This window comes from Hippocampus bargibanti, linkage group LG02, assembly GCF_051943395.1.
Source record: "Hippocampus bargibanti isolate YZ-2025 linkage group LG02, ASM5194339v1, whole genome shotgun sequence".
NCBI lineage: Eukaryota > Metazoa > Chordata > Actinopteri > Syngnathiformes > Syngnathidae > Hippocampus > Hippocampus bargibanti.
The window spans coordinates 21,410,001-21,437,427 of NC_142735.1; the positions used below are offsets into that span (position 1 = coordinate 21,410,001).

General features: G+C 42.8%; 2 protein-coding genes and 2 long non-coding RNA genes across 18 annotated transcripts; 1 reads left to right on the plus strand and 3 right to left on the minus strand.

The window, feature by feature from the left end:
- Positions 1–998: 998 nt before the first annotated feature.
- Positions 999–7,042, minus strand: hdac8 (histone deacetylase 8). Of its 2 annotated transcripts, none has more exons than XR_016114203.1 (11): positions 6,818–7,042; positions 6,686–6,738; positions 6,490–6,620; positions 6,138–6,279; positions 5,956–6,068; positions 5,817–5,894; positions 5,605–5,713; positions 5,283–5,455; positions 4,969–5,063; positions 2,054–2,149; positions 999–1,502 (listed from the first exon to the last, which is right to left on the minus strand). XR_016114203.1 is itself a non-coding variant. In XM_088990034.1 (11 exons), exons 1-11 carry the CDS (start codon positions 6,929–6,931, stop codon positions 1,480–1,482), a joined length of 1,137 nt encoding a protein of 378 aa, XP_088846160.1. In that variant the 5' UTR covers positions 6,932–7,042; the 3' UTR covers positions 999–1,479. The 2 variants fall into 2 exon arrangements, 1 of the variants encoding a protein (XP_088846160.1); XM_088990034.1 differs by having other exon boundaries at positions 2,054–2,159.
- A 340-nt stretch (positions 7,043–7,382) lies between these two features.
- Positions 7,383–27,290, plus strand: phka1a (phosphorylase kinase, alpha 1a (muscle)). Of its 14 annotated transcripts, none has more exons than XM_088990039.1 (34): positions 7,391–8,003; positions 8,800–8,958; positions 9,262–9,309; positions 9,407–9,575; positions 10,913–10,995; positions 11,083–11,163; positions 12,130–12,228; positions 12,479–12,625; positions 12,694–12,747; positions 12,839–12,961; positions 13,525–13,620; positions 13,704–13,811; positions 13,893–13,971; positions 14,875–15,009; positions 15,081–15,190; positions 15,377–15,521; positions 15,615–15,693; positions 15,765–15,925; positions 17,019–17,180; positions 17,254–17,348; positions 18,038–18,183; positions 19,278–19,431; positions 19,596–19,754; positions 19,815–19,944; positions 20,113–20,214; positions 20,306–20,424; positions 21,221–21,256; positions 21,494–21,529; positions 21,750–21,779; positions 22,677–22,721; positions 22,850–23,011; positions 24,872–24,925; positions 26,486–26,686; positions 26,770–27,290. In XM_088990039.1, the coding sequence occupies exons 1-34, from the start codon at positions 7,926–7,928 to the stop codon at positions 26,941–26,943; spliced, it is 3,759 nt and encodes a 1,252-aa protein (XP_088846165.1). In that variant the 5' UTR covers positions 7,391–7,925; the 3' UTR covers positions 26,944–27,290. The 14 variants fall into 14 exon arrangements, with proteins under 14 accessions (XP_088846176.1, XP_088846177.1, XP_088846178.1 ...); XM_088990040.1 differs by having other exon boundaries at positions 7,392–8,003; positions 20,309–20,424; XM_088990041.1 differs by lacking the exon at positions 21,221–21,256.
- Positions 8,971–12,626, minus strand: LOC148901921 (uncharacterized). The gene is made up of 4 exons (XR_016114205.1): positions 12,490–12,626; positions 11,390–11,488; positions 9,401–9,608; positions 8,971–9,288 (listed from the first exon to the last, which is right to left on the minus strand). It is a non-coding gene; the product is annotated as an uncharacterized LOC148901921 (long non-coding RNA).
- On the minus strand, positions 20,432–26,492 carry LOC148901922 (uncharacterized). The gene is made up of 3 exons (XR_016114206.1): positions 26,363–26,492; positions 26,188–26,267; positions 20,432–21,294 (listed from the first exon to the last, which is right to left on the minus strand). It is a non-coding gene; the product is annotated as an uncharacterized LOC148901922 (long non-coding RNA).
- Positions 27,291–27,427: the final 137 nt, after the last annotated feature.

Genomic DNA, 27,427 nt, shown 5'->3' on the forward strand with positions numbered 1-27,427 from the left:
CGATATAACGAGACTTTACTGTATATCCCTACTGTCCAGACATGGCGGTGCCGGACTCTGCTATGATAGGTCCATGCTCTCAGGTTGGGGGGAGCAGAGGACTCCCTGCGGCTCCACTGATTGCTTCTAATGTCCTGACTGACCTATTTGCCCTTGTTTGTAGCGTTGACTCCTCTACATACAATGTAACAGTGACGTGGGGTGAGGTTCATGGCTGGTGAGGCACTGGCGTCATCAATGACGTCCCGCTCGTCTCTACTTAGTATTTGAACGGTAAATGTGAAAATTCAGCGATTTTGAAAAAAATCCTAAAACGGTGAAGTTAAATGGACAAGAACTTTAAAGTACAAATCACTAAATACATCTAACTGTTTAATTTATTTTTTCATTTGATATTTCCATGATGACAGGTGAGGCACTGCCTCACCTGCCTCCACTGACTGCACGTCACTGCAATGTAATAATAATAATAATCATAATAATAATAATACATTTCATTTATAAGTGCCTTTCAAAACGCTCAACTCGATAGACTGTAATGTATATATTTTTAAATATGAATTATTTTTTGCTTTATTGATGAAGAGCAGTTATATCCACAAAGCGTTCGTATGATCTCGTTTTTTTTAATACCCATTTTAGATACATTTCTGTTGCTTTTATTTTGGCGACTATATAATTTCATCCACTACAAACATACAAGTGATTTTTTTTCCCTGCACTTCATTTTTTGTCAAGCACTCTAAACTATGTTGGCACATTGCTTTAGTTTTTTTTTTAACCAAAAGCAACAATACTGGTTTATTTTGGTGAGATATAGTGGCCCGGAGTTGATATTCTGTAACCATCTTATTGTTTGGAATGTTGTGTAAATCATGTACAGTCACTTTTTTAAACGTTGATCACAGCAGTGATGTTTATTATTAAGCAGATTCCTTACTTACAGACAGTGTAGGTGTTCAAATAGCTGCTTAATATTAGATATCAAGTAGACAGGATGAACTTAGTACAACGAGTGATGTTTATTGTTTGTGTATGAATTGTGTATGATTAATAATACAATAAATGTTCTCGGTTCCCCTTTGGTGCCTTTAGAATTGGCTGAAATACAAAGTAGAAGAGACACACTACACATGTTCCAAATCAGCTTTAAAAGTTTTCAAAGACACAAATGCCAAATTAAGATATTGCTTATTTAAAAGTAGTGGTCCAAATTTCTTAAAATGTGACTTTTTTCCCACCTTGAGAATAAAACTTCCAGGTCATCTTAAATTCATCCTTTACAACTCCTGACGGATTTAGTGAGGGAACTGTGTACCAACTCCTATCTGGAAACACATCCAAACATAAAAACATTGTTCAACAAGCACAAAACTTCATCAAGTGCTTCCTCTGGTAATAGTCCGCCAAACGTTCATTAAAATATTTCTGGATCTTGCAAGGCTGACGGACGTCTCCTTTGTAGCATGTGGACGCCTCCTAAACCACATTCTTCAGATTGCCTGGGAAACAAAAAGAGGCGAAAGAGATGTCATCTAGAATCACCAAAACATCAACAAAATCAACATATAAAATAATGGACGTTATTATTCAGTGAGCATGAACCAAAAATGCCATAAAAATATTATACAATGAAAGTGATGAGTGATACAGACAAAATTTGATATTTCGGATCAACTCATCGCCATTTGTAAAGGATTTTAAAACAACCACCTCTGTTTACAAAGTGCAAGGAGCAAAAATAATTAAGTCAACGACAAACAATAAAACAATAAATTATTTACAAATAGAAAGCACAAAAACAGTCAAAATATGAGTTAACACAATTTTAAAGGTGGATTTTATTGTATTAAAATTAGATTTGAGTACCCATACTTTTCATTGTCATTGTATAACTTCAAAGTCAGCTAAAAAAAAAGCAGCATCACACTCTACAGGCATGACCAATCAACTCATATTTAATCCACCGGTGACATTCATCGTGGGTAACTGGCACTAAAAATAAATACAAAAAATTACAAATTAATGGTTCAGCGCGTGTGCGCTTACATACGTTTTATGGTGGCGACGACCTGGTCAAGGTGCTTGGCGTCGTTGCGGTCGGGTCGGCAACTCGGACTGATCTCTAGCGAATAATCGGGGCCGTACTCTGTAAAAAACTATCAAAAAGACCATAAGCGCTGATTTGGAACAGGAAGACGTTGGGTTGAAAGTAGAAAATTGAAAATAGAATAAAAAAAGACTTCCATGTGGGACAATTCCAGTCCATGTTTGTTGTTCCATCTAATTTATTTTATTACACATATAAAAATACATTGTATCATATACTCGTCATATATTTTTACATAAGTCACTAGTATATTGTGTCATATAAATTGTAATATATGATTGTAGTGATTTATAAATACACAATTACATATATTTTGTACTATATAAATGCATATATTAAAAGTTATTGGAGAATATAATTGCAATATATGAACAGCGGCAATCATTTGTATGTTTTGCAATATATTACAATATATAGTGAACAATATATAATATATTGTACAATAATAATCCATTTCATTTATAAGCGCCTTTCAAAACTCTCAAGGTCACTTGGCAGTCACAGGATAAGTTTTCCTGTGGCTGAGCAGTGGCAGCCACATACAGTATGTATTGACAATATATAATAAACAAATTTAAAATCTCAAATATATGGGGAACTTGCGTCAAACACAATATATTACAATATATTATAATATATTACAGTGATGTATTGGAAAATATATTTTCATTTCATAAGGATAGCTATCTAGCTGACTAGCTATTAGCTATATGGCTATCTATCTATCTATTAGCGCGCTGGCTCGCTTTCTATCTGAGTTATTCCGGGTTGAGTGAACGCTGGCGTGTGTGGCTGCCACTGCTCACCCACATAAAAACTGATACTGTGACGGTAAAGTGACCTTGAGAGTTTCGAAAGGCACTTATAAATGAAATGTGTTATTATTATTATTATTATTATTACAGTGAGACCTCAACTTACAAACACCTTATCTTACAAACTTTTCGTCTTAAAAACGTCAAATTTATGAAAATTAAACCTTATAATAAGTACTATTTTCATAATACACACCCACCACGGCTGACGGAGTGATCTTCGGCGGAAGCACACGACCAAATAGCGCTTCAGCCGGCGCTACTTTGCACACCCCCTCTCATTGAATGCACACGTCGATCGCCTACTTAAGCTTTTTGCTGATAATTTTACTATGATGGGACCAAAAACGACCCCACCACAGGCTCGTGTTCAGCCCAAGAAGACACAAAATAAAATCACCGTCGCTGAGAAGAAGGAGATAATTGAAAAACACGAATGAGGTGTGCGTTTGTGTGATTTAGTGGCCGGGCACAGCTATGCTAAGTCAATCATTGCTCCCATTCTCCGGAACAGAAAAGCCATCAAAGGTGCGTCTGTTGCAAAAGGTGTTTCCGTACTCTCAAAGTGACGGTCTCGGGCAATCAAAGAAGTTGAAAAACTTCTGTTAATTTGGATTCACGAAAAGCAGCTATCCGGCGACAGCGTGAGTAAAGCTATTTTATGCGAGAAAGCACGGCTAATTCACGCCGATATCGCCATGCGCCAACCTGGAAGTTCGCCTCTTATTGAGGATTTTAAAGCCAGTAACGGATGGTTCGAGAACATCTGAGGGCAAGGAGGAGAAGGCAATGTTGGCAAAGTGGAATGATGTGCAGGCTTTTACCGAACAGTTCCATCCAGAAAAGACTGGCTATGACAATCATCAACATGATGAACGATAATGTGATGCCTCAGCCTCGTAACACCTTACAAGTCACCAAAGCAACAGGTGTTAATTAAGAGGTTTTTAATCAGCAAAAAGGATGAGGAGTCTCCAAAGAAGCAAAGAGAAGCCACACCAGAGGTTAAGTTACCAACAGTCCTTATGGAAGGTGACTGTCTTTCCATAAGCCACCAACGACCATCAAAAAGGTAAATAAAACTTTATTTTACAGCAGTTTATTTCTTTAATTACAGTCCTCATGTAATGTGCCTCTCTTTGTGAGTTTATTATACAATGCAGTGTATTTCTTTCATTACAATACAATATCAGAATCAGAATCAGAATCATCTTTATTGCCAAGTATGTAGAACACACAAGGAATTCACATTTATTATACATAGAATAAGGTATGTTGTGTGTAGTTTAAAGGCTTATTTAGTTAAAAACTATATTTTATGGAAACCCGGGAACGGATTATTCCCATTTTAATGGTTTCCTATGGGATTTTTTTTTTTTAGATACACACTTTTCGCCTTACACACTCTGTCTGGGAACCAATTAAGTTCGTAAATTGAGGTCTCACATGATTATTATTATTATTATTATTGGTGGTTAGCACACCGGCTTCACAGTGCAGAGGTCGCCGGTTCGCGTCCCGGTCCGGCCTCCCTGTGTGGAGTCTGCATGCTCTCCCTGGACCCGGCCTCCTCCCACACTCCAAAAACATGCATGGCAGGCAGATTTGACCACTCCAAATTGTCCATAGGTGTGAGAGTGACTTGTTTGTCCTTGTGTGCCCTGCGATTGGCTGGCAACCAATTCAGGGTGTCCCCCGCCTCGTGCCCGAATACATCTGAGATAGGCCCCAGCACCCCCCGCGACCCGAATGAGGAATAAGCGGTACGGAAAATGGATGGATGGATTATTATAAGGGTTCGGCAAGCCCTCTCGCTGCCCATCTTTAAAACCTGTCTCAAAACTCACTTGTACTCTTTGCCATTTGACACAACATGATTCAGACTTGATCTTAGTTTTATTCTTTGGTGCTTTCTACTAGATTTGTGACTGCTTTATTTCTTGTATATGATAGTTGTGAAAGCGCTATACAAATCAATATGTATTGTATTGTATTTGACCTTTTCCCACTTGTTCCGAATGTTTAGGCTACCTGACATTTTACCTCGTGGTCTGGTATTTCCGAGGTGAGGTCCTGACCCAGAAGCACTGCTGTCAGGTGTGTCCAGCAGCGGGCCGTGTTGGCCAGGTTGTAACCCCCTAGTAGAGATGGACAATGACCTTTACTCGTCATACTCACACACATCTCAGTTCAATTGAATGACAGTCGAAAAGTTCACCAATCCAATCATATGTGGCGTTTCCACATACAGCGCAGATCCAATCTTTTTTTTGTTCAGGTTATTCAATTTGTTTGTGACAAAACTTTGAAGTCCTGCAAAGAAGGATCTCGCCCATGAAGAGTAACACGACACGCACCTCCTCCAAGCAGCAGCGTCGGCAGGCGCCACTGCAGCACATGCCGCAGACACTTGGCCACGCCCAGCGGTGTCATGTTAAACGAGCACATAGGGTCGCCCGCCATGGTGTCGGCGCCCAGCTGCATCACCACAGCGTCCGGGTTGAAATGAGTCCGTACATCTGGCATGACGCTGCGGCAGAGAGGAAAGTTAGTGCTGAAGCATTTTTTTTAATATGAAAGAAGATTATGGATTGACTTAATGAAGCTCCACTTCAACATAGTTCCATGGCATTGAAAAAACATTGTATCCTTGGTGTCTTTCGGATGGCGGAGACTTGCCTGGTAAAAATTTGGTAAAATCTGTCGTCTTGAATGCCGTCTTCCAAGGGGACGTTTACTGTGTACCAGCGGCCTTTGCACAAGCCAATATTGGTGACATCACCCGTTCCTACACACACACACAAACATGCACGTGCACAAGAAGTGCACAGATATTAAAGAAATGTCACCTAAGAGCTGAATATTATTTACAACAGCCATCAGGAAATGACCTGGGAAAAAGCCAGGAGAGAACTTATGGAAAGACACCGTCATCACTTTGGAAGTGAAGTTGAAGGCTTCCTCCACACCTGCGAGGAGAAAAGTAGAGATAGAGCAAATGGATCCAACTTTCGCTAAAGTCGCACGTACCATCACCATGATGCAGGTCCACGTCCACATAAAGAACTCGGTCGTACTTCTCCTTTAGCTTAAGGATTCCCAGAACTGCATCGTTGACATAGCAGAAGCCCGACGCTTGGTCCCTGGAGGACGAAGAGGGAAGCGGCTGAGCGGTGAGTGGTCACATCGAGTCTCGGAAAAGCGCCGCTTACTTCTTGGCATGGTGCCAGCCGCCAGCCCAGTTGATGGCCACATGACACTTCTGGTCCAGCAGGCACTTGGCGGCTGTGATCGTACCGCCCGCTACGGCTGCTGCGTACTCAAATATGCCCTCCACAATCGGACAGTCGTAACCTGCAATAGAGTGAATGGATCGTGTTGAGAAAGTGGATACAACGCAGATACATTGTATGAACATTAACCAAAGGCGCTGGAGAAAGGAGACGACAAGCGACAGATTATGGGCAGCTCTGAGCTAATGAAGGCATGATCGTAAAGAATAAAAAGACACATATATTACTGTGACAGGACATACTGCATGTATGCTATAATGCCGACTCTCACCCAGGCCGTAGTCAACCGAGTGCGGGTCATCGCTGTCCCCGTCCTGGCTTATTTTATGAAGATGCTCCAGGTAAAAATCTGAGTGGAATTGGGCCATTTCCTCGATGGTGGCCACCTGCGGTTTCACAACACTGCAGAAAGAACAAAAGGGAAGTTTGCCAGATGACACTTTTTTAACTCTCTTCATGTCACTGACCTCATTTGATTTAGAAGTCCATAGGCTTCTATTAACGAGTGGACCATACTCGCCTACAAGATAGACAAAATTATTATCAACCTGCATCACCAAAAATTTCACAATGAAAGGAGGATATTGAATCAATCTTACCCGGTTCGGCACTTTGGATAGAGAATCGCAAGTTTCAATGTATTCCTGGCTAAAAATATATGCGGCCTTAAGTTTGGTGGAGCTAGAATCATCATCCCCTCCTTCACAACTCATGCTGAGTAGATAAAAGGTGAAGAAAAGACTGAGGGGAAGGGTAAATATCAAAACAAAAACAATGCCAACCGAACGGAAAGCCGGGCTCGCTTCTGGTGTTACACTGTACACGTTCCTCCGACAACCTCGACAACGTTGTTTTGTTTTGTATTTTCTTGAGACAAAATATTTCAATAAGGAATAGGATTGTAATAGTTTTATCAGCGTGAGTATTTCACGGGAATATTTGATTTTTAAAGAGTCAATAAACAGAGAGCGCAAGTGAATATCGTTTCAAAGCTATGTTCCTAGTGGGACGTTTCAAAAAAGAAGGACTCGATTGGGCGATGACAGGCTGGGATTTTTTTGTAGTCTTTTATTCCTGTCTGAAAATACCCCTTCCCACAACAAAAATAATGTTCATGCAATTTACATTGATGATCATGATGTATCATTTGTTCATTTATCGCTGTATTTTGTTCATCTTGCCATAAAAAAGCTCAGGCGGTCATTTCCCCCAGTTTCAGCCTTGTATCAGTAGAGGGCGCAAACGCTGTAAACATACGCTTGGCAGCGAATGACAAACATGCGTATCATACCTCTGAAGATGGAGGTTACTGATTCGCTGTGGCGACCCCTTGAAGGGAAAAGCCGAAAGGAAAAGAAGAAGAAGATACATTTTCCCAATATGCGTTACATACACTCGCCATTTATGTAGAGTACATATCTAGTACCACCAATGTAAAATAAAAACGTCAGTCGTGGTGTTTTTAATTTGAATGTAACACGAGACGCTTATTAGAATACATTTACTTTGAAAGTACACACTCCATATCCGCTTATTCATGGCTTCCGACCGTTAGCTTACTACAGTCTCCCCAATGGCTTGCTGTTGGTTCAAAGTTGCCCGACTTTTCTTGCTCGTTTTCTGAGCACCAAGAGAACCAATGACTTTTGTGTGGGTCAGTTAATAAGCTTTTCAAGTGTTCACGAGTGTCCCACAAAGCTTGACGTCATGAGGAGCAGGAGCAACTCGGGCGTAAAACTGGACAACTATGCCCGGATCGTGCAGCAAACCATCCTGCAGTACCAAGTGAGTGTTTCAAATAGTGTAGTATCGCAGTAATAAACTTCAATAACAACCACGGCTCCCCTCATTACATTGCCGACACAAAAGGGAAGTAGAAATGCGGTTGCGCAATTCTTTTCGTGTTGCGAATATTGACCTAAATGACACTTTGCACCTTCTTCACACATAACCACCAACCTGCACCGACAGGTGTTATAAATCCAAACGTTTGGCCAAGATGGTCCACGAAAATGTTGAAGCTATGCGGAAAAAAACACTTGAACGCTCAAAGGATTTGCACTTGCTGAGAAACTGTCAGGCTTGCAGCCAGTGTTCTTCAATATGCTGAAGGAGTTGCCAAGCAAGCTTTCTTTCACTGGACACTCTGGCTTACTAAAGAGCAGATTTTTGCTTACACATGTTAGTGATTATAATTCCCGAAGGGGTGAAAAATATGCTGGCATGCAATAAAATATGCCAGTTCCTTTCACATAAAGTGAATACATTCTAATTTACTAAAACAGACTTAACCAAATTACAAAATATTTCTTGGTCACTGTTTTCACTGTCATTCAAACAGTTTTCGAATAATATGCTCTCTGAAATGCTGTTTGTCACACCCAGTTAACGTATTACTCTTCATATGACACAAACAAAAGAGAATTAAGATCTGTAAATCGATAGGATGGATGAAAAAGATTTGAATTTGTGTGTGTAGAAATGTAAAATTAATGTAAAAAAAAAATCTCTGTTGTAGCGATTGTAATGTGCTTTGTTTGGCGGCTGAAGAGCGACTAAATCAGTCCTGGATTCTCCACAGAACCCCGTCACGGGCCTTCTGCCTGGAAGCAGCGAACAGCCTGACGCTTGGGTCCGAGACAACGTTTACAGCATTGTGTCTGTATGGGCACTCAGCCTGGCTTACAGGAAAAACGCCGATCGGGATGAAGACAAGGCGAAGGCCTACGAACTGGAACAGGTGGGTGGAAATAAGAAAGTACATATTTCTTGCTTGCTGTGCTTCATTCATTTTTCAGTTTTTTTTGTACCCTGGTGCCTGAAGATCCAAGTGGCCTGACAAAAGCCATTTAAGTCAGTTTTTTTTTTTAACTTGGTCAACTATTTATATTATATTATTGTACAGTAGTTGAATTAGTGCTTTTACCAGTCTTTTTCATCTGTTCTTCCACTAATGTGAATGTGAGAATTGATTCCACCTCTTCTTGTGCATGCTGACCATGTCCCTCTGTCTGTCCATCCGTCCGTCCGTACGTCTCCACAGAGTGTGGTGAAGCTGATGAGAGGAGTCCTGCAATGCATTATGCGTCAGGTATGTGTCGACACCCACATCCAGGCAGCACCACTATGAGCATGTCTGACGCATTTTCTTTTCCGGTCTGGTTTTGAAAAACTTTCCTTACTCGCAGCTGGACAAAGTTGAGAAGTTCAAATACAGCCGCAGCACGACTGACTCGCTCCACGCGAAGTACAACACCGGGACTTGCGCCGCCGTGGTCGGTGACCATCAGTGGGGCCACCTGCAGGTGGATGCCACTTCGCTCTTTCTGCTCTTCCTGGCTCAGATGACGGCATCCGGTACAAGCGCTCATTCCGGCCATCTTGATGAAACTTAATAATGCAAATTAGTTCCCTTGAAATCAAGAATCGAAATTAATTGAGTGAAGCATACATCTTATTTAAAAAAAAAACATTTCATTTAGGTTACATTGTTTGCCAAAGGTATTCAATGGTTGATGCACCTTGTAACCTGATAACCAGTGGCGGGCCGTGCATGTCACACCTAAGCCTTCAGTAGTGCTATGTCTGAATCTATTAACTGCGAGTGTGGTGTGATATTACAACATGTCCACTAGAGGGTGCCGTTGGCCAGGAAACAATGCAATTAAAAAGTTCAACTATGAGCCTGTGGATTCATGAAAACCTCATAAAATTGCAATATTATTTGCTATTTTTGCTAGCTTCGGAGGTGTCCAACCTTAATGATGTCAATCTATTCTTGAAAAGTCCGTCTTGAAAATGGCTTTATCTGTATACGTGTATCTGCAACCAAATAAATTTATTCTTCCCATTCAGCCATTGTGGGTTGACAAAACTGCTATTAAAACAACACAACTATATATTTGCTTCTGCAACTTGTTATAGATACAGTGTGCTAGCTCTGGCCAGTATGCTCTTCACTAGCAGCCAGTGATACTATGATTGGCTAGTGACTAGCCAATCATGTGGCTAGACATGATTGGCCAATCCTAGTTTGCGAAACCTGATGTTTCCAGTGCCTTTCGGCAGGCCTTGCGCTGCTCACTTGAACTCTGATTGGTTAAAGAACAGTGTAATCCACATTGATTTTTATGCTCCAGGGTCTGCAGAACTGATTGTGAAGGCGTACAGGTCGATTTTCTGACCCTGGTAACAAATGATGCCTGAAACGTCATTGTTTAAATGCTTAAATATGAAAACACACCTGGAAGGAGCACAACACACACACAAACACACTCACACACATATGCGCAGTGGCTAAATTAAGACGTGGGGAATCAGGCTTCACGGCGGAATGTAATTATCACGAAAACATAGTGGCGAGTTGCATGAAAGGAAGCTGAAAGACAATTTTGAATTATTTCATAAAAATTCACGGACAAGATATAATTCACATTAGTCTGTGATTCTGATATTTTTAGGCCTGCAGAGAAAGCCTTGCAGGTCCTGATGACCCACCACTGCTGACAACATGATAAGCCATCCACTGTTGCCACTGCTGTCCCTGAAAGTGTTCAAATTGGCATTTTGTGCATTACAGTAAAGAAATAAAATAAGAGAGCACGTTTGCAATTGCATTTTTTGGACCCCGGTACATTTACCTTGTTCACGTGAACCTTATAAATAATTACATATGTATCTTCTTTTCGTGTCAGGTCTTCATATTGTCTACACCCAGGATGAAGTGGATATAGTGCAGAATCTCATGTTCTACATCGAGGCGGCTTACAAAGTGGCAGTGAGTGACGTTTTTATTTCTTTTTTTTTTTGTTTAAATCCACGACCATTCAAGTGCCTCACCGAGTCCCTCAATGGCTGTTCACAGGATTATGGGATGTGGGAAAGAGGGGATAAAACCAACCAAGGCATTACTGAGATCAACGCCAGCTCCATCGGCATGGCCAAGGTAGGTCATCGAGAAGCGCCAGCCAGCACGCCTGGAGGTGTCCGGTCGCTCCTGTGACCTTTTCGACGATTTTTAAACGACCTCTATGTGAGAGAGTAAATTAGGACGTCCCATCGTGATCGGTCAGCAGGCTCTCATTGAAGGGGAAAAAACTGGCTATGAAATGACCTGGCTAAGTCATCTTGGTCCAAATTCTACGTACGAATGGTTGTAAGATTGCACTGACCTTGCAAGAATGATGTGGAGCCACATCGTGAGCAAAGTTTGTCGCCTTGTGGCAATCGGGGAGGGATCAGGTTCTCCCGAGTCTTCCAAGAATGGCACTCTGAAATAACACACACAAACAGACACACACACGCACACTGGCTAAATTAAGATGTGGGGAATCAGGCTTCACAGCGGAATGTAATTATCGCGAAAACATAGTGGCGAGTTGCACGTTTCCCATCCATGAGGAATTAAAAGCGCCGCAGTCACATCACAATTATTTTTCAAAAAATTAAAAAGTCTGTAGAACAATGGGTGTCAATCTCATTTTTTGCATCATCATTTTCTTCACGGTTTCCTCTCAGGGGCCGTTATGAATTTGGGAAAGCCATTAGAATGTTTAATCCCCTCCACATATTACATACACATGAATGAATAACTAGTTTTCAAATTTAACGTGAAAAATAATGACTTATTGTGGTTTACATGGGACAATTTGAAATTTTGGCAAGCATTGTGGCACTTGACATGCTTAATTTGCTTTCGCGGGCCCAATTAAATGATGTAATGGGCTAGATTTGGCCCGCGGGCCTTGACTTTGACACCTGTGCTGTAGAAAAACACAACTCTCCATGCACAAAATGTGGAGCTCTTGACTGTCATCACCACACAAAGGCCAAAGTAAATTTCGGTTTGTGCCTATGATAATTTTTCGGCCCGGGATCATAAACACACTTTATGAATTCCATCAAATTCCAGGCAGCTCTAGAGGCTCTGGATGATCTCAATCTCTTTGGAGCCAAAGGTGGACCCGGATCGGTGGTCCACGCCCTTGCTGATGACATCCAACATTGCCAGGTAGCTCTCTCTGGTGGCATGCAATAGAATTACAGAATCGTAACATTCAATTTGTGTATAATGTTAAGTCACTGAGACCTTTTTATTCAATCTAATCGGACATTTGTGACGTACACTTCATATACGTAGTTACATTTAACTTTTTCCATTTCAGATTTTTGAACAATTTGTTTTTCAGGTAATTACCTATCAGGCAATGACCTGATAGGGGAGACTGTAAAACTACATTCTTGGTTCTTCTCTTCGTTAGTCCATCCTCACCTCCATGCTTCCCAGAGCGTCCATCTCCAAAGAGGTGGATTCCGGGGTCCTGGCCATCATCTCCTATCCCGCCTTTGCCGTGGAGGACATGAATATTGTCAACGTCACCAAGGAGGAGATCATCTCCAAGCTGCAGGTACTCACAAAACAAACAAACAAACAAACAAACAAACAAAACAAAACAAACTGCGTGTGTGCATTCAGGGTCGCTACGGCTGCTGCAGGTTCCTCCGAGATGGACACAAAACTCCCAAAGAGGTCCACGACACTAAGCCAAGAGGAGAAGGGAATCAAATGGAATCGACGTGTCTGATTGTTGTGTTTTTTTTTTTAAACCCCACGACCTCAGGATCCCAACCGTTTGTATTACGAGTCAGCTGAGCTCAAGTTGTTTGAGAACATCGAGTGCGAGTGGCCTCTCTTCTGGACATATCTCATCCTGGATGGAATTTTTATCAACAGTCCTGAGCAGGTATAACGTCATTTCGCTTCAGGAACACATTACAAATATCTCGACGTAAGTGGATTTCACTCACTTTGAGCATTGTTCGCTTAGTGCAACTCATATTTCACAATCAGCAACGGCATCCTTTCATTTTTTTCCCCCTTCTAAATCAAGGGTGTCAAAGTCATTTTTTGCCGAGGGCCACATTGTAGTTGCGGTTTCCTCTTGGGGTCTGTTATGAATTTGGGGAAGCCATTAGAATGTTTAATCCCCCCCACATATCACATACAGAACACACAGCAAATGAAAGAATAACTAGTTTTCAAAGTTGAAGTAAAAAATAATGACTTACAGTAGTTTACATTGGACAATTTGAAATTTTGGTTCAGACTTTAGCAAGAACATGGCACTTGACATGGTTAATTTGCTTTCATGGACCGAATAAAAGGATGTGATGGGCCAGATTTGGCCCCCGGGCCTTGACACTATTCTCTAAATAATCCCTTGGTATTGACTCCCACTGCAAAAAAAATAAATAATAAAAAAAATACAAATAATAATGATAATATTCTGCGTATCTCCTCATGCAGGTACAGGAGTACCAGGACGCTCTCGAGGGCATCTTAATCAAGCAAAAGGACGGAATACGACTGCTGCCCGAGCTCTACAGCGTGCCGCCAGACAAGGTTGAAGTCAACCTTTTTTCTCACGCAGGATAAACTCCAGTCTACCTTTTTGTTTTTTTCATTCTCCGTTTGTTGGCAAACAGGTGGAGGAGGAATACGTCAATCCTCACACAGTGGAAAGGATTCCCATGGGGAAGTGCCCCCTCAAGTGGGGACAGTCTCTTTACATTCTGGGAAAGCTTTTATCTGAGGTCAGTATCACCCCCCACCCCCCTCCAAATAAAACATTCTGATCATGATTAACGTGCCCCCATGCCTCCCCTGGCCTGCAGGGTTTTCTTGCTCCCGGAGAGATCGACCCCCTGAATCGTCGCTTCTCTACCATCCCAAAGCCTGATGTGGTGGTTCAAGGTCAGCGCTTAGATGGAACCAGAACAGAATATTTGGGGGGCGGGGGTCATCATAACAGCCTTCTTACCAACAAAGGCATATTACTGCATTTATGTGGTGACGCGAGTGTGTGTGTGTGAGTCTGTACTGAAGTGTGGGGCTGCCAATGTGGAGTCAAGTAATTACGGTCCATACAGTTGATTCAAACACACTCTGAAGTACGTTCAAATGTATTTGCCAGTTAAAATATTTTACTCCATATTGGCGGCTCGATGCTTCAGTCAATCGTTTTTTACACTGTCGCCAGTGGTTTTAAAAATGTGTTCGCGAGGCGGGCTCCTCCTTGTGGTCTGAGAAAGAATTGCATCCCAAATAAGAGTTCAGTTGTACTGTATTAGTGGCCAGATAAAATAACGTACCATCCGACGTAAAAGCTTGGCCAAAACAAACATGCGAATCAAACCACTGAAGATGGAGGACACTGATTCGCTGTGGCGACCCCTTGAAGGGAAAAGCCCAAAGGAAAAGAAGAAGAAGACCGTATTTGGATGGATCTCACTACGACTCTTGAGTTGACAGTTTGACTGGCACAAGAAGACACTGGCTTATGTCCCCTTTTGGCTACAGAACGAGGAACTCTATGAACTTAATAAAGATGAAGATGCTCAGTGAAAGGCTCCCAAACACAAAATGGTCATCGGCACAACAACATTCAAAAAAGCAAAACTATACTCACCATTTGATGACAAAGCTCTGATCTTACCATGAAATGGGCATCTCTTTCCCTACATTATCTAGTCAGTGGTAGTAATAGTATGTGTGGGCTCCCTCTGGTGGTCTGCAAAAGAATTGCAGCCCAAATAAGACCGAAAACTCAAGCCTTGCGTTGTGACAGTTTCTAACGTGAATCTCCTTTCCTTCCAGTGTCAGTCCTGGCCGAGACGGAGGAGATTAAACAGCTGCTGCTGAAGCACGGCATCAAGGTGGAGACGGTGGCCGACATCCATCCCATCCACGTGCAGCCATCCAGAGTGCTCAGCCACATCTACGCCCGACTCGGTACGCCTATGGAAAAATCCACAGAGTGACAAAGTTATCGGTTAGTGTCTCAACTCCGGGCTGTGCTTCAGGTCGGAATCCGAGACTGGGTTTGACGGGACGGCCCTACAGAAGGATCGGAGAGCTGGGAACCTCTAAATTCTATATCATCAGGAACACCATTTTCTCATTCACTCCTCAGGTGAGTGGGTGAGTGCAGTTTGGAAATTTACTTTATTGTGGTAAATGGCTTTTAAAAAAAAGCATGATCATCCGACGACTTTTTTTCCTCTCCGAAATAAAGTGTGAGTTTACATTATGCTGCGTAAAATCAAGAGGGAAGCTGCTGCAAAGGGTTGAACAATAACAACATAACTTCGATCCACAGTTTCTAGACCACCAGCAATTCTACCTAGCCCTGGACAACAAAATGATCGTGGAGATGCTCAGGACAGAAATTTCCTACTTGTCATCCAGATGGAGGATGACAGGAAGACCCACCGTCACCTTCCCCATCTCGCTGACGATGCTGAGTGAGCGCACGGGGACGTCATTACATTTATTTTATTTTTTTTTTTTTCACACACACCACGCGGTTCTATGGTCAATCCTTCAATGCCTTCCAGCCGAAGACCACAGTAACCTGGATCCTGCTGTGCTTGCCACCTTGAAGAAACTACAGGATGGCTACTACGGTGGAGCAAGGTCAAGCGACTACCATGCTGAGTCCATGTCCACCGCTTTTAGATTAAATTTTCCTCTCGCTCCCTCTTCAGGATCCAGACGGGAAAGCTGTCGGAATTCTTGACCACTTCCTGTTTCGCTCACCTCAGCTTTTTGGATGGTAAGGCCTCAGGCAGCATGGGTATCCGTGCCGAGGACGAGTTTGCTGACGCTGACGGCGAGGGATACGTGCATGAGTTGAGCTGTGACGACGGTAAGCAAACGGCAGAGGAGACAGAGGACGAATGGGTGACGGATTGTCTCCTCGTCCTTCAACCCGATCCCCCACTCCCTTCTTCTTTCAGTCCTTTTTTTCCCCATCATTCCAAATAGATCATCTCAAACGGTACCCTGAACCCATGACCTCTCTCCGCCTCAAGATGACTTACTCTTCATGGCATCAAACACAAAAGGCTTTTGCATTGTTTTGTTTACGCGATGGGCTCGTCCAGGGGTCCTCAAACTCAAGTCTGCGTGACAATATTTGTAACAAACGAATCATTTGAAAATGGAAGGTGTTGTCAGCAACATAGACAACCATTAGTCCTCTTTTTTTGTTGTAAATGATTTTTTTTTAATTCCATCTCATTCACTGGGTGGGGTCTTCTCCTTTCATCCAAAAAGTTTGAGAAACCCTTGGCTAGCGTTTTTGCACGTATCCTTAACAAATTTAAGGTTCCAGATTGGAATCCGGTCCGCAGACTTTCTGTGTGAAGTGGCTTGCATAGGTTTTGTCCCCCCGTCTCCCTTAGTCCGAAAAACATGCACGTTTGCTTCATAGAAAAATCATCTCGAGTTATGAATGTGAGAATGTGAGCGTGAATGCTTGTTTGTCACCCACATGTCGCTGCTTCAGTTTTAACACTTTATGGTGATAGGTGATATAAATTTGAGATATAAAAAAAAGATAAGCTACATCTGTTGCGGCTTGGAATTGAAGCGGATTTACGTGGGGCAGGAGATGTGAGACAATCTCTTTTCGTCAATGGATGCTTCAGCTTCGTGTTTGCTTTCAACATTTAGCTTGGCGCAGACGTGCGTATTTCACCATTCCGAACTGCATAAAATGATTGAATGACAGTCTATGTATTTTGTGCTGTGTCACATTATTTATTTATTTATTTTTGTTTTGACTTCAAGATGGTGCCGCGAGAGTGGCTGCCTTTACAGCAGCTCCTGTATTTAGTTTTTCCACTTCTTCCTTTCCTTCACTCTTACTTTCATCACTTTGCTGCTGTGAAATGTACATTCCTCCAATGCGAGACTATAAAGGCTAATCCAATCTCCACACCTTCTCCCTCCCACAGAAGCAGATGACCTGGCTCAATACCTGGACCACCTCTTGGCCCACGCGGCTGACAAAAAGCCCAAAGCGCAGGTAGGAGGCATAGGCAAGTTCAAGGCGGCCGCCACAAAAACCAAAGAGATGGTGAGCCTGATGAACAGGGCCCAGGGGCTCAACGTACAAGGTGGGGGCAGCGAGCGGAACTTGTCACCTGGACCGATTTAGAGGAAAACCATCATTCCTCCTTCCCTTTCTAGAAGTTAACATGTACCTGCCCAATAAGCTGTTCCGCTCGCATCAACCATCGCTCAACCTGAACCTACCGGATTCATCCATACTTCCAGACAATCGGGTGAGTCTTGACCTCCACCCACTACATTAACTCATTCACTGTCAGATGATGTGCAAAAATGTGTCCACTCCTGTGTCAGGGTTTTTGTCATTTTCACTCAAATTTCAGGACCCACAGAATATTGAGTTTGAAAACTACATAAACATTCAATGCAGCGTCAGAAACTTTCTTCAGAAAAAAAAGAGTTACAATAAAGTCTCGTTATATCGATATCGGATATATCGATAGTCCCGGTTATATCGATACTATTTCTATGCACGCACGGAGAAAATTACATGCAAACAGGGTCGGATATATCGATAGTCCCGGTTATATCGATATTTTTTCGGACTCCCTTGAAAATCGATATAACGAGACTTTACTGTAATTCCTAAATTATATGGGTCTGGAGTTATCTGAGCTTGAAATGAGGGCGACTGTACAAAAGGCAAATGCTATCCACTTGTGGGAGGGAAAAACATTGGACTGACCAGCGCTTTATAGGCACCCACCCGCAAGAAAATCCAAAACCCGAACAAATTCAGGAATGGCGCTCCACATAATGCGTTTCAATTCCCAAATAAATATGGGAATGGCAGTGAGTGAGTTAATATCAGAAATCCAATTTCCCTTACCTGATCCGAGATCCTTTCTCTTGTCGAATGAACGCCTTCGCACCACAAACGTCTGGAAACCGTGTGATGTTTCAGGTGCCAGAAGTGATGGTGACACCTGAGAGCGGCGTGCCGCGCGATGCCACCGGAGCCGTGGATTACGACGCTCTGGCGCACCTCCTGAAGGACACGCAAAGTCTGCAAGACCAAGCCGATATCCTTTATATCCTCTTCATGGACAAGTGAGATCATCAAACTGTGCCGCTTTGCTTTAGAAATATGGCAGCTCATCAGATTTCCCAGTTACCGGCCGCCTTTAAGAAATAAAAACTGCCACTTTTCACCAAACCGTTTAATTTGGTTTTATTAAGGGCCGTTAGCTTAATGCCAACACAATGAAAAATCCCATTGATAATCTTACAGCTAGCTTTGATATTACTGTAGTTATAAACTGTTTGAACACAAACAGTGCATAAAAATGAGTGAATAACAATCACCACAAGCACCATTTTCGTGGTCAACCTCCCGCCCGGGGGCCATTCGTGGCCCGCCATCCATTTTTCGGCGACCCACAACATGACATATATATATATATATATATATATATATATATATATATAAAATACTAAAACTGATATGGTTCGACTAATTTTACCATGTTTCAAAAGATCGACGAATTTTAACTCATTCACTGCCATTCCCGAATTTATTTGGGAGTTGAAATTATGACGTGGAGCGCCATTCACGAATTTGTTCAGGTTTTGTTTTTGCTTGGGGGGTTGCCGATAAAGTGCTGGTCAGACCTCTGGCAATGTTCTTTCCCTTCCATGAGGAGGCAACATTTGCTCTTTGACCATGTTAGCGCTTTATTCCAGCTTCAGCTGTTGTTCAAGCGCTATGTAAGTCAATATGTATTGTATTGTATTGTATTGTATTTTGTACAACCACCCCATTTCAAGCTCAGATAACTCCAGACCCATATAACTTAAGAATTAACTCTTTTTTTCTGATGAAAGAAGAGAGTCTCAGGTTTATTACGCTGAATTGAATATGTATGTAGTCTTAAAACTCAATATTCTGTGGGTCCTGGAATTCAAGTGACAATGTCAAAAACCCTGGCACTGGAGTGGACACATTTTTGCACGTCTGGCAGAGATTCTCTAGCTACTTCTCGGTTCAGCACAACCAAACTTCTCTTTAATAACGATTTAAATGGTACTTCTTTTTTAGTTTAAAATGGCTTCCCAAAACCAGAATCCGGTATTGTAATTTACGAAAAGGTTCAGTCCTCGTGTGTTAATATCACTTTATCATCGACTGCTTGTAATTGACGCAGGGGAATGGACTGGGATACCGGCCTGCACGGCAAAGGCCCGACTGTGCGGTCGCTACTCGGCGACTTGTACGAGAAGGCCGGCGAGCTGAAGCACTGGAGGATCATTAGGCTGATCTCCGGCATGCTGAGGAAGAAGGTGGAGGAGCTGGACTCGGTACAAATCCCCACAAACACTGGCAGCTATATGGTGTCTTATTTTAGACTGAAACTCTTCAACTAGCTTCAACATAGTTGGTCATTGGCACTGCCGAGTAAATAACCAACGGTCGCTAAAATTAATCTGCAATCAGGTGAACATGCAAACTCCCCTGCCCACAGGCCTGCTCCGATTTGCTGGCCCACCAGAAGCACCTGACCGTGGGCCTGCCCCCGGAGCCCCGAGAGAAGACCATCACGGCCCCCATTCCCCTGGACCAGCTGGCATCCATCATTGACGAGGCCAGCGACAACAACATCAGCGTGGCTATTCTCACCCAGGTGAGTTCACAGAGAGACCCCTCCCCCCTAGGTACCCACCCACCTCGTTTCCCTCCTCAGGAGATCATGGTGTATCTGGCCATGAGCATCAGAACACAGCCCAACTTGTTCAGCGAGATGTTTCGTCTCCGGATTGGGCTCATCATCCAGGTCATGGCCACGGAATTGGCCCAGTCACTAAACTGCTCCGGTACCCCTTTTTTCATTTTGTCTTGCTGTCAACCTTTTTACCCCAAAGTCCACCTAAAAAAATAAAATATTCACTCTAATAGTAGCACACAAAAGGACCAACATTAAAAAAAACACAGCAAAAGGCCCAATTATTCATCATTATGGGACCTTCCATGACTGCGTTTAGGCGAGGAGGCCACGGAAAGCCTAATGAGTCTCAGCCCCTCGGAGCTGAAGAACCTCCTGCACCATATCCTGAGCGGGAAGGAATTTGGAGTGGAGCGCAGCGGTGAGCGCGCCGCCGGCCAACTTCTACATCAAGTACAACCCGGCGGGTCAGCCTCACTCTCGCCTGTGTTGTTTTTTTTTTTGCCCTCAAGCAGTGAGAGAATTGGACAGCGGCGTCGGTGCGGCCATCTCCATCCATCACCTCGGCAACGTGGGTGTCACCAAAAGCGAGAGGGCGGGAATAAGCAAGCTCAAGAGTGACATGAAGATGGTAGGAAAGCAAACCGCAGCATCGGTGTATAGCATATCTACGCTTGCATTAGCCGTCCACTCACAGACTAATTACAGTGGTACCTCTACTTATGAACATTTCTTCATCAAATGGTGAAGCTCCGAAACGTCACAACAGGAAAATATTGCCTCTTGTAACGAAATAAATTACGAAAGGTAAAAATACACTGTGGGCTGGTAATCGGAATTCCGTGCTTCCTAAACGCAACATACTTGTAGCCTGCTCTGCTATTGGCTATTACCGATCATCTTCCTGGCATCCCATTGGCTAAGAGGAACATCTACCGAACGTCGCTATATGTGTAGATAGATAAATAGATATGTGTTTTTGCAGCATCCTCGTTATTCGACTCTCAGCCCATGAGGCGTTCAAGGCGCATGGTCATCTTTGGGTGCGCCTTATACACAGGAAAATGCTGTATTGTGAAGCGATTCTTCATGATTCGCATCTTGAAAATAGACAGTCTGGTTTTCTTATGTGATATATTCACTTCCTTGAGGCTAAAATAGACTTTGGGGCTGGGGTTGTTGCTTTGGCAAACTTGTGTCCAAAATAGTTATGTGAATGCTCAACGGTAGTCAACAGATAGATTCTTGCAGAATGTTTGGAATGACTTCCAACATTCCAAAACATTCGATACTTTTCACAATCGCACTGAAATTCCCGACTCACCACCTTTCCACCTCCACCAGTGCGCAGAACATGAACTCACTTGTGTCCTCCCATCTGGAGTTGAGCTTCAGCTTTTCAGCCCTCTCGCTTATCTCCTTTGCAGCTGGAACACCGCAAGTCTCTGAGGGGGCCCGGTCAGGTGATGATGTTCCTCTCGGGTGCTAATTCACCATCTTTCTATGGGCAGAGACATCAGACAAACGGGATCTGTCAAATGATTTCCAGCATGTGAATGATTGCGCTTGTATCGATTAAAGCGTTGCCGATTCAAGCGATTAATCAGTGCGATTAATCTGATCACATTTCCTCTCACTTCCTCCTGAAGACCGAGGATTGGCGAGAAGCATGTCATTTGTTGTTGTTTTTATTTTTACAGGCGGACCGCCGTGTGTCTTTGACAGACGCAGTCAAGGTGACCAGTCGGGGAATGCTTGGTGGGCAAAAGTATTGGGACACATTCCATATCCAAAAAAAAAAACGGCACAAAGTTTCGAGATCCTTGAACAAATTTAAGCCCCCCCTCCCCAATTCCCCTGATTGATCCATTGGTGAATTGTCCCAAGACATTGACCCATATGGCATCGTAACCGTAACATTTGAGTCCCTAAATAAATCTGTTTTCTCCCTCTCAGCCAGAGCAGATCGCGACATCCGCTCACAAGGTGATAAAACGCTCAGCAGCCGCCATTGCCGCCGCTTTTGCCATTTTTCTTTTGCTCACCCTTCACGACGTTTTGCTCTCCTCGCCGTTACGCTGGAAGAAATTGATGGTGGCATGAACATTTTTTTGATTGACAAAAGCTCATTTTGGCCTCATTGGGCGAGGACGTGCTTAACTCATTCACTGGCAGACAATATGCAAAAATGTGTCCACTCCAGTGACAGATTTTTTGTCATTTTCACTCAAATTGCAGAACATTGAATTTTAGAACTACATAAACATTCAATGCAGTGTAAGAAACCTCAGACCCTCTTCTTTCATCAGAACAAAATAGTTAATTCTATAGTTATATGGGTGTGGAGTTATCTGAGCTTGAAATTGGGGCAGCTGTACAAAATACAATACAATACGTACATATTGATTTATATAGCGCTTTAACAACAGCTGAAGCTTTAACAAGGCGCGAACAGAGACAAAAGGCAAATGCTGCCCCCTCAAGGAAGGGAAAAAACATTGCCAGTGGTCTGACCAGCACTTTATCGACACCCCGCAAGAAAAAAAACAAAACTCAAACAAATTCGGGAATGGCGCTCCACGTCACGCTTTTCAATTGCTGAATAAATTCGGTAATGGCAGTGAATGAGATAAGCAATGAGCTCCCTTTTCAGAGAAAGTCCCAATGTCATTTTTTGGGGGGGGATTCTCCGCATGGTTCCAAAAATGTGCGTGTTCGTTTTTTTGGGAAATGTTTGCAAGCATGTAAAAAAGCGTTCAGGTGTGTTCAATCAAAGATCAGCTCGTCACTTTCAACCGTCTGTGTGTGTGTGTGTGTGTGTGTGTGTGTTTGCTTCTTGGCCTTGTGGATTTTACTCTGCTTCCTCCATTTTTTTTTCATCAGAGCCTTCGGTCTCACTCACTGGACATCAGCAACATCGATTCAGGGGTAAAAAAAATGTCTTGTCGTGAGCCTCATGTTGCTACGGAAAACTTTGTGAGCGTCGACGCTCAAGAGGCGTTTTTTTTTTCTTCCTTGGCTTTCTTGCTCGCTTGCTTGCTTTCCTGCTGCTTCAGCGGTATCGACTTCCCTCCATCGAGTCGCTTGATATTCCGGAGAGGGCCGCAGTCGCCAAGGATACAAGACACGGGCAGTGGCTGCGCAGGAGGCGCCTCGATGGATCGCTCAACCGCGTCCCCGTTGGATTCTACCAGAAAGTCTGGAAGATTCTGCAGAAAGTGAGTAGGGTTCACTGACAACATAATTGTGGCGCGTGACTTCGAATTCGATATTTGGCGTCATTGTAATTTGCTTGAAACTTTACAGTTAAGACTTAAAGGACAACTGACATCTCCGGACAAGTTGTGTCCATAATTTGTAAAATGACTTCTACTGAGCGTATTTTACAAAGATTCTACCCCATATTGCTATATTTTACGTTTTAAGACTCGCACTAAATATTCCGGAAGTCTTGTTTTTGAGTTGGTGACGAGTCCTCACCCTACGTCACTGAAGGAACGCCCCTAACCGAGAAAGGACATACCTTGCATCACCTCAATGCATTTTTCAACTTTGTTTGGTCTGAAAACTTCGTGTTGATGGCGAAATTAGAAGGAAAACACATAAATAACGCGATGGTAAATCCTTGTGTGTGGCACCGACCTATTTGATATTCACTGACAAAAATTGTAAGGAATTAATCAGCCCGTTTCCACGGAGCTTTGTCGCCCTCTTCTGCCTCTTTTCGGTGCTACATTCCCCCCCTCAAAATGACACGGAATAAATTATTTAATCGATTGCAAACATGTATGCCTTCCTCTTCAGAACTATTTGAATCATATTCATAACTGGATGAGTAACAAGAAAGCATCTTTTCCGAATCTGAAACCATTGTTTTGATTCTCGAGCAAGGCAAGACGTCTTGCCGTGACGCCACGAAGATGGGGGTGGGACCTTCTGAAACTGGCCACTTCCAGACTTCCACTACTTTTTAGACACTTTAAGTCATTTTTATTGGTGTTTTGCATTTGACTAAAAATATCATGCTGTGTGTTTTGGGTATTTTAGATGCTATAAAACGTTTTTCTGATGTCAGTTAGGTAACTAAAAAGTGATGTCGGTTGTCCTTTAAAGGACAACCGACGCCTCCGGACAAGTTGTGTCCATAATTTGTAAAATCACTTCAAATGACTTCTACTGAGCGTATTTTACAAAGATTCCACGGCATATAGCTATATTTTACATACATACAAGACTCGCACTGAATATTCAGGAAGTATTGTTTTTGAGTTGATGACGATGCCTGACGTAACATCACGTCTGGAACGCCCCTGACCGAGACACTCAATGCATTTTGGGCAATTTGTTTGGTCTGAAAACGTGTTGATCCGTGTTGATGGCGAAATTAGAAGGAAAACACATAAATAACGCAATGGTGAATTGTTGTGTGTTGCACCAAGACAACTATTTGATATTCGCTGACACAAATTCCCAGCAGACAAATCAGCCCATTTCCAACGGAGCTTGGGCACCATCTTGTGCATTTTCTGGGACGCTACATTGGAGTCCTGATGGCTCGAATTGATACGCAAGTACTTCTTTAATCAATTACAAACATTTACGCTTTCCTCTTCAGAACTATTTGAATCATTCATTCACTTCACTATCACTTTGCTGCTGTGAAATGTAAATTTCTCCACTGTGAGACTAATAAAGGCATATCCAATCTAATCCAATCCAATCCAATAACTGGATGAGTAACAAGAAAGCATGTTCTCCGAATCTGAAGCCATTGTTTTGAGTCTAGAGCAAGGTGAAGGCATCCTGGCGTGACGTCACGAACAAGCGGGCGGGACCTTCTGAAACTCGCAATTTCCAGGGTCATTTGGAAGTAGTTTTGGGACACTTTAACTCAATTTTATTGGTGTTTTGCATTTGACTAAAATATCAGCCTGCGTGTTTTGGGTATTTTAGATGCTATAAAACGTTTTTCTGATGTCAGTTAAGAAACAAATAAATGGTGTCGGTTGTCCTTTAAGACTTACCCAGGACTTGAATTTATGCATTGGATGCCTTGAAAGTGTCCCCATGTCTTTCAGTGTCACGGTCTGTCCATCGAAGGCTACGTCCTCCCATCTTCTACCACCAGAGAGGTGAGTGCGTCCATATCTGTGGGATTCTTTCAAATTCCGACGTGTGCATCCAAACATCTTTTGCGTGACGTGTTTTCTTGCATTTGCTGTACTTGAAAATCTGAAATCGGGATGTCAGTAGTGGACTTCAGCTACTTTGGTTCAAATGGCTGCTCTGTGTTTCTGGAGAAATACATACATATTGATTGATCTAAAGAATAAGAATAATACATATTGATTTATCGAAAGAAAAAGTTGCTTCTTCAGCGAACTAAAGTCTTACTGGTAGTATCGGGCGTATATATATATATATATATATATATATATATCCCTACTGTCCAGACATGGCGGTGCCAGACACTGCTATGATAGGTCCTTGCTCTCAGGTTGGGGGTAGCAGAGGACTACTCCCTGCGGCTCCACTGATTGTTCCAGTCAAAACATATCAGGAGAGCACTCACAAACTGTGGCTACCCTCAGTGGCCATTTAAAAAATGTCAGAAAGAAAGAATAGGGAATGAAACCAAAAATTCTGAATATACAAAAAGGAGAGGAGTAGCAGTACCTTAAATTGCAGGAGTTTCTGAAAAACTACAGAGTCCTTTGGCAACACAAAATTCCTACTTATTTCAAACCGATAAACACTAAGGCAAAAATTATTGCATCCAAAAGATAGGCTGCCAAATGAAAAACAAAGTAATGTAGTTTATTCCATACATTGTAAGAATGAAAATTGTAAAGAGCAGTACATTGGGGAGACTAAACAAAAGCCGAAAGGAAAAGAAGAAGAAGAAGAAGAAGAAGCAGGGATAATACTAGTGGGCCTCAATCGGCAGTACATATGCACCTAAAAGCTAGCAACCACTCATTTGACGACAATGAGGTCAAAATCTTAGCAAAAGAACATGGATGGTTTGAAAGGGGAGTAAAAGAAGTGATTTTCATAAAACAGCTAAATCCTTCACTAAACCGATATGGTGGGGTGAGGTTCAATTTGGATCGTTCGTACAATAGGCTTAGGCAACATAGGATTAGTAATGCTGATGAGGTGATACCGGAGGAAGTGGGGCAATCAGGCCAGTCGTTAGTCAGGACAATAGGAACAATCAGTGGAGCTGCAGGGAGTAGTCCTCTGCTCCCCCCAACCTGAGAGCAGGGACCTATCATAACAGTGTCTGGCACTGCCACGTCTGGACAGTAGGGATATATATAGGGCCGAAACTACCAGTAAGACTTTAGTTCGCTGACGAAGCATCTTGGATAAGAAGCAAAACGTCACACACCTTCAAAGAAGTACAGGTGACGGCTGAAGAAACCTTTTCATCGATGGAACACTCCTGTACGACTGAGAGCTTACACAGACCTAAAGAAAAAGTGACATTATTATCCAAATTTCTGGTGATTTCACAATTTTTTTGGGGACAATTTGCGCCGTGCAATTTATGAGAGAAACTATACCTGTTTGAAAAGCAAAAATGGAGGCAAAGAAAATCCTTCATCCTCACCTGGCACAAACGCTAGGAAAATCACAACAACGATCAAGTCACTGTTTTTGGGATTTCAAATGTGGACAATCTCCAGATGACCCCCGGCGAGATCAAGTTTGCGCTCCACGTGGAAACGGTGCTAAACCGCGTCCCACAACCAGAATACCGCCAGCTGTTGGTGGAGGCCATCTTGGTGCTCACCATGCTGGCTGACGTGGACATCCCCACCATCGGCTCCATCGTCCACGCCGAGAAGATCGTCCAGCTCGCCAACGACATGTTCTGCAAAGATCAGGTGGGGACACCCGCGTCCTCGCTCACCCTGGATGACATTGTTAACCCTAAAGCCTCGCTCAGCTTTTGCTCTCCTCCCTCCAGAGAGACCTGGGGGCAGAGGAGCACATGCTGGAACGCGACCTGACCACTGGAGTGTGCAAGCTGTTGTACGACAGCGCCCCTAGCGGGCGCTTTGGAAGCATGACTTACCTGACCAAGGCCGTGGCCGTGTACGTGCAGGACTTCCTGCCCGGAGGCTCGTGCGCTGTACAGTAATGGAAAGCCATTTTAGATTGTATTTATTTCACAGCTCTTTCAGAAAGCTAAACAAGTCCCTTTAAAGACATGTTATGCTTTTTTTCTCCACCACTTAGAAAAAATATTGATAAGTATATTAATAAATTAATTAAAGCTCCTTTAGGTCAAAGTTCACAGCACATTATTTGACCAATAGGTCATCTTTAACTAAACTTTAAACCACGTGTTTATCATGCATGGGGACAGGGGGTCATTTGTTCATAACATTTGACATTACTGCTGTACGATTGTAGAGTTGACTTCATCTAATGTTTGTGTCATAAGCGTTTTAATGTTATGAGGCAATAGAATGAAATTTGATTTGACCACATGTGTTTCTTGCCTTGATTATGCGTCTTGGTCGACTAACGATTCGGGAAAACCAGAGTTAGCTTCTGAAACATGACACTAACGTGACTGCTTGTAACACGGTAAGAAGTCATACGAGGTCAAAATGATTTAG

What these genes read in the sequence shown, in the direction of transcription:
- hdac8 (XM_088990034.1), bottom strand. Translation starts at nt 6,931, where the DNA reads ATGAGTTGTGAAGGAGGGGATGATGATTCTAGCTCCACCAAACTTAAG. An exon ending in GGACTTCTAAATCAAATGAG is followed by an intron (nt 6,621 to 6,685) that starts GTCAGTGACATG and finishes TTCTTTCTGCAG; the next exon opens with TGTTGTGAAACCGCAGGTGG. An exon ending in GACGCTGCTGCTTGGAGGAG is followed by an intron (nt 5,064 to 5,282) that starts GTGCGTGTCGTG and finishes CATCTCTACTAG; the next exon opens with GGGGTTACAACCTGGCCAAC.
- phka1a (XM_088990039.1), top strand. Translation starts at nt 7,926, where the DNA reads ATGAGGAGCAGGAGCAACTCGGGCGTAAAACTGGACAACTATGCCCGG. An exon ending in TTATCAACAGTCCTGAGCAG is followed by an intron (nt 12,962 to 13,524) that starts GTATAACGTCAT and finishes CTCCTCATGCAG; the next exon opens with GTACAGGAGTACCAGGACGC. An exon ending in CTTTGACAGACGCAGTCAAG is followed by an intron (nt 21,530 to 21,749) that starts GTGACCAGTCGG and finishes TCTCCCTCTCAG; the next exon opens with CCAGAGCAGATCGCGACATC.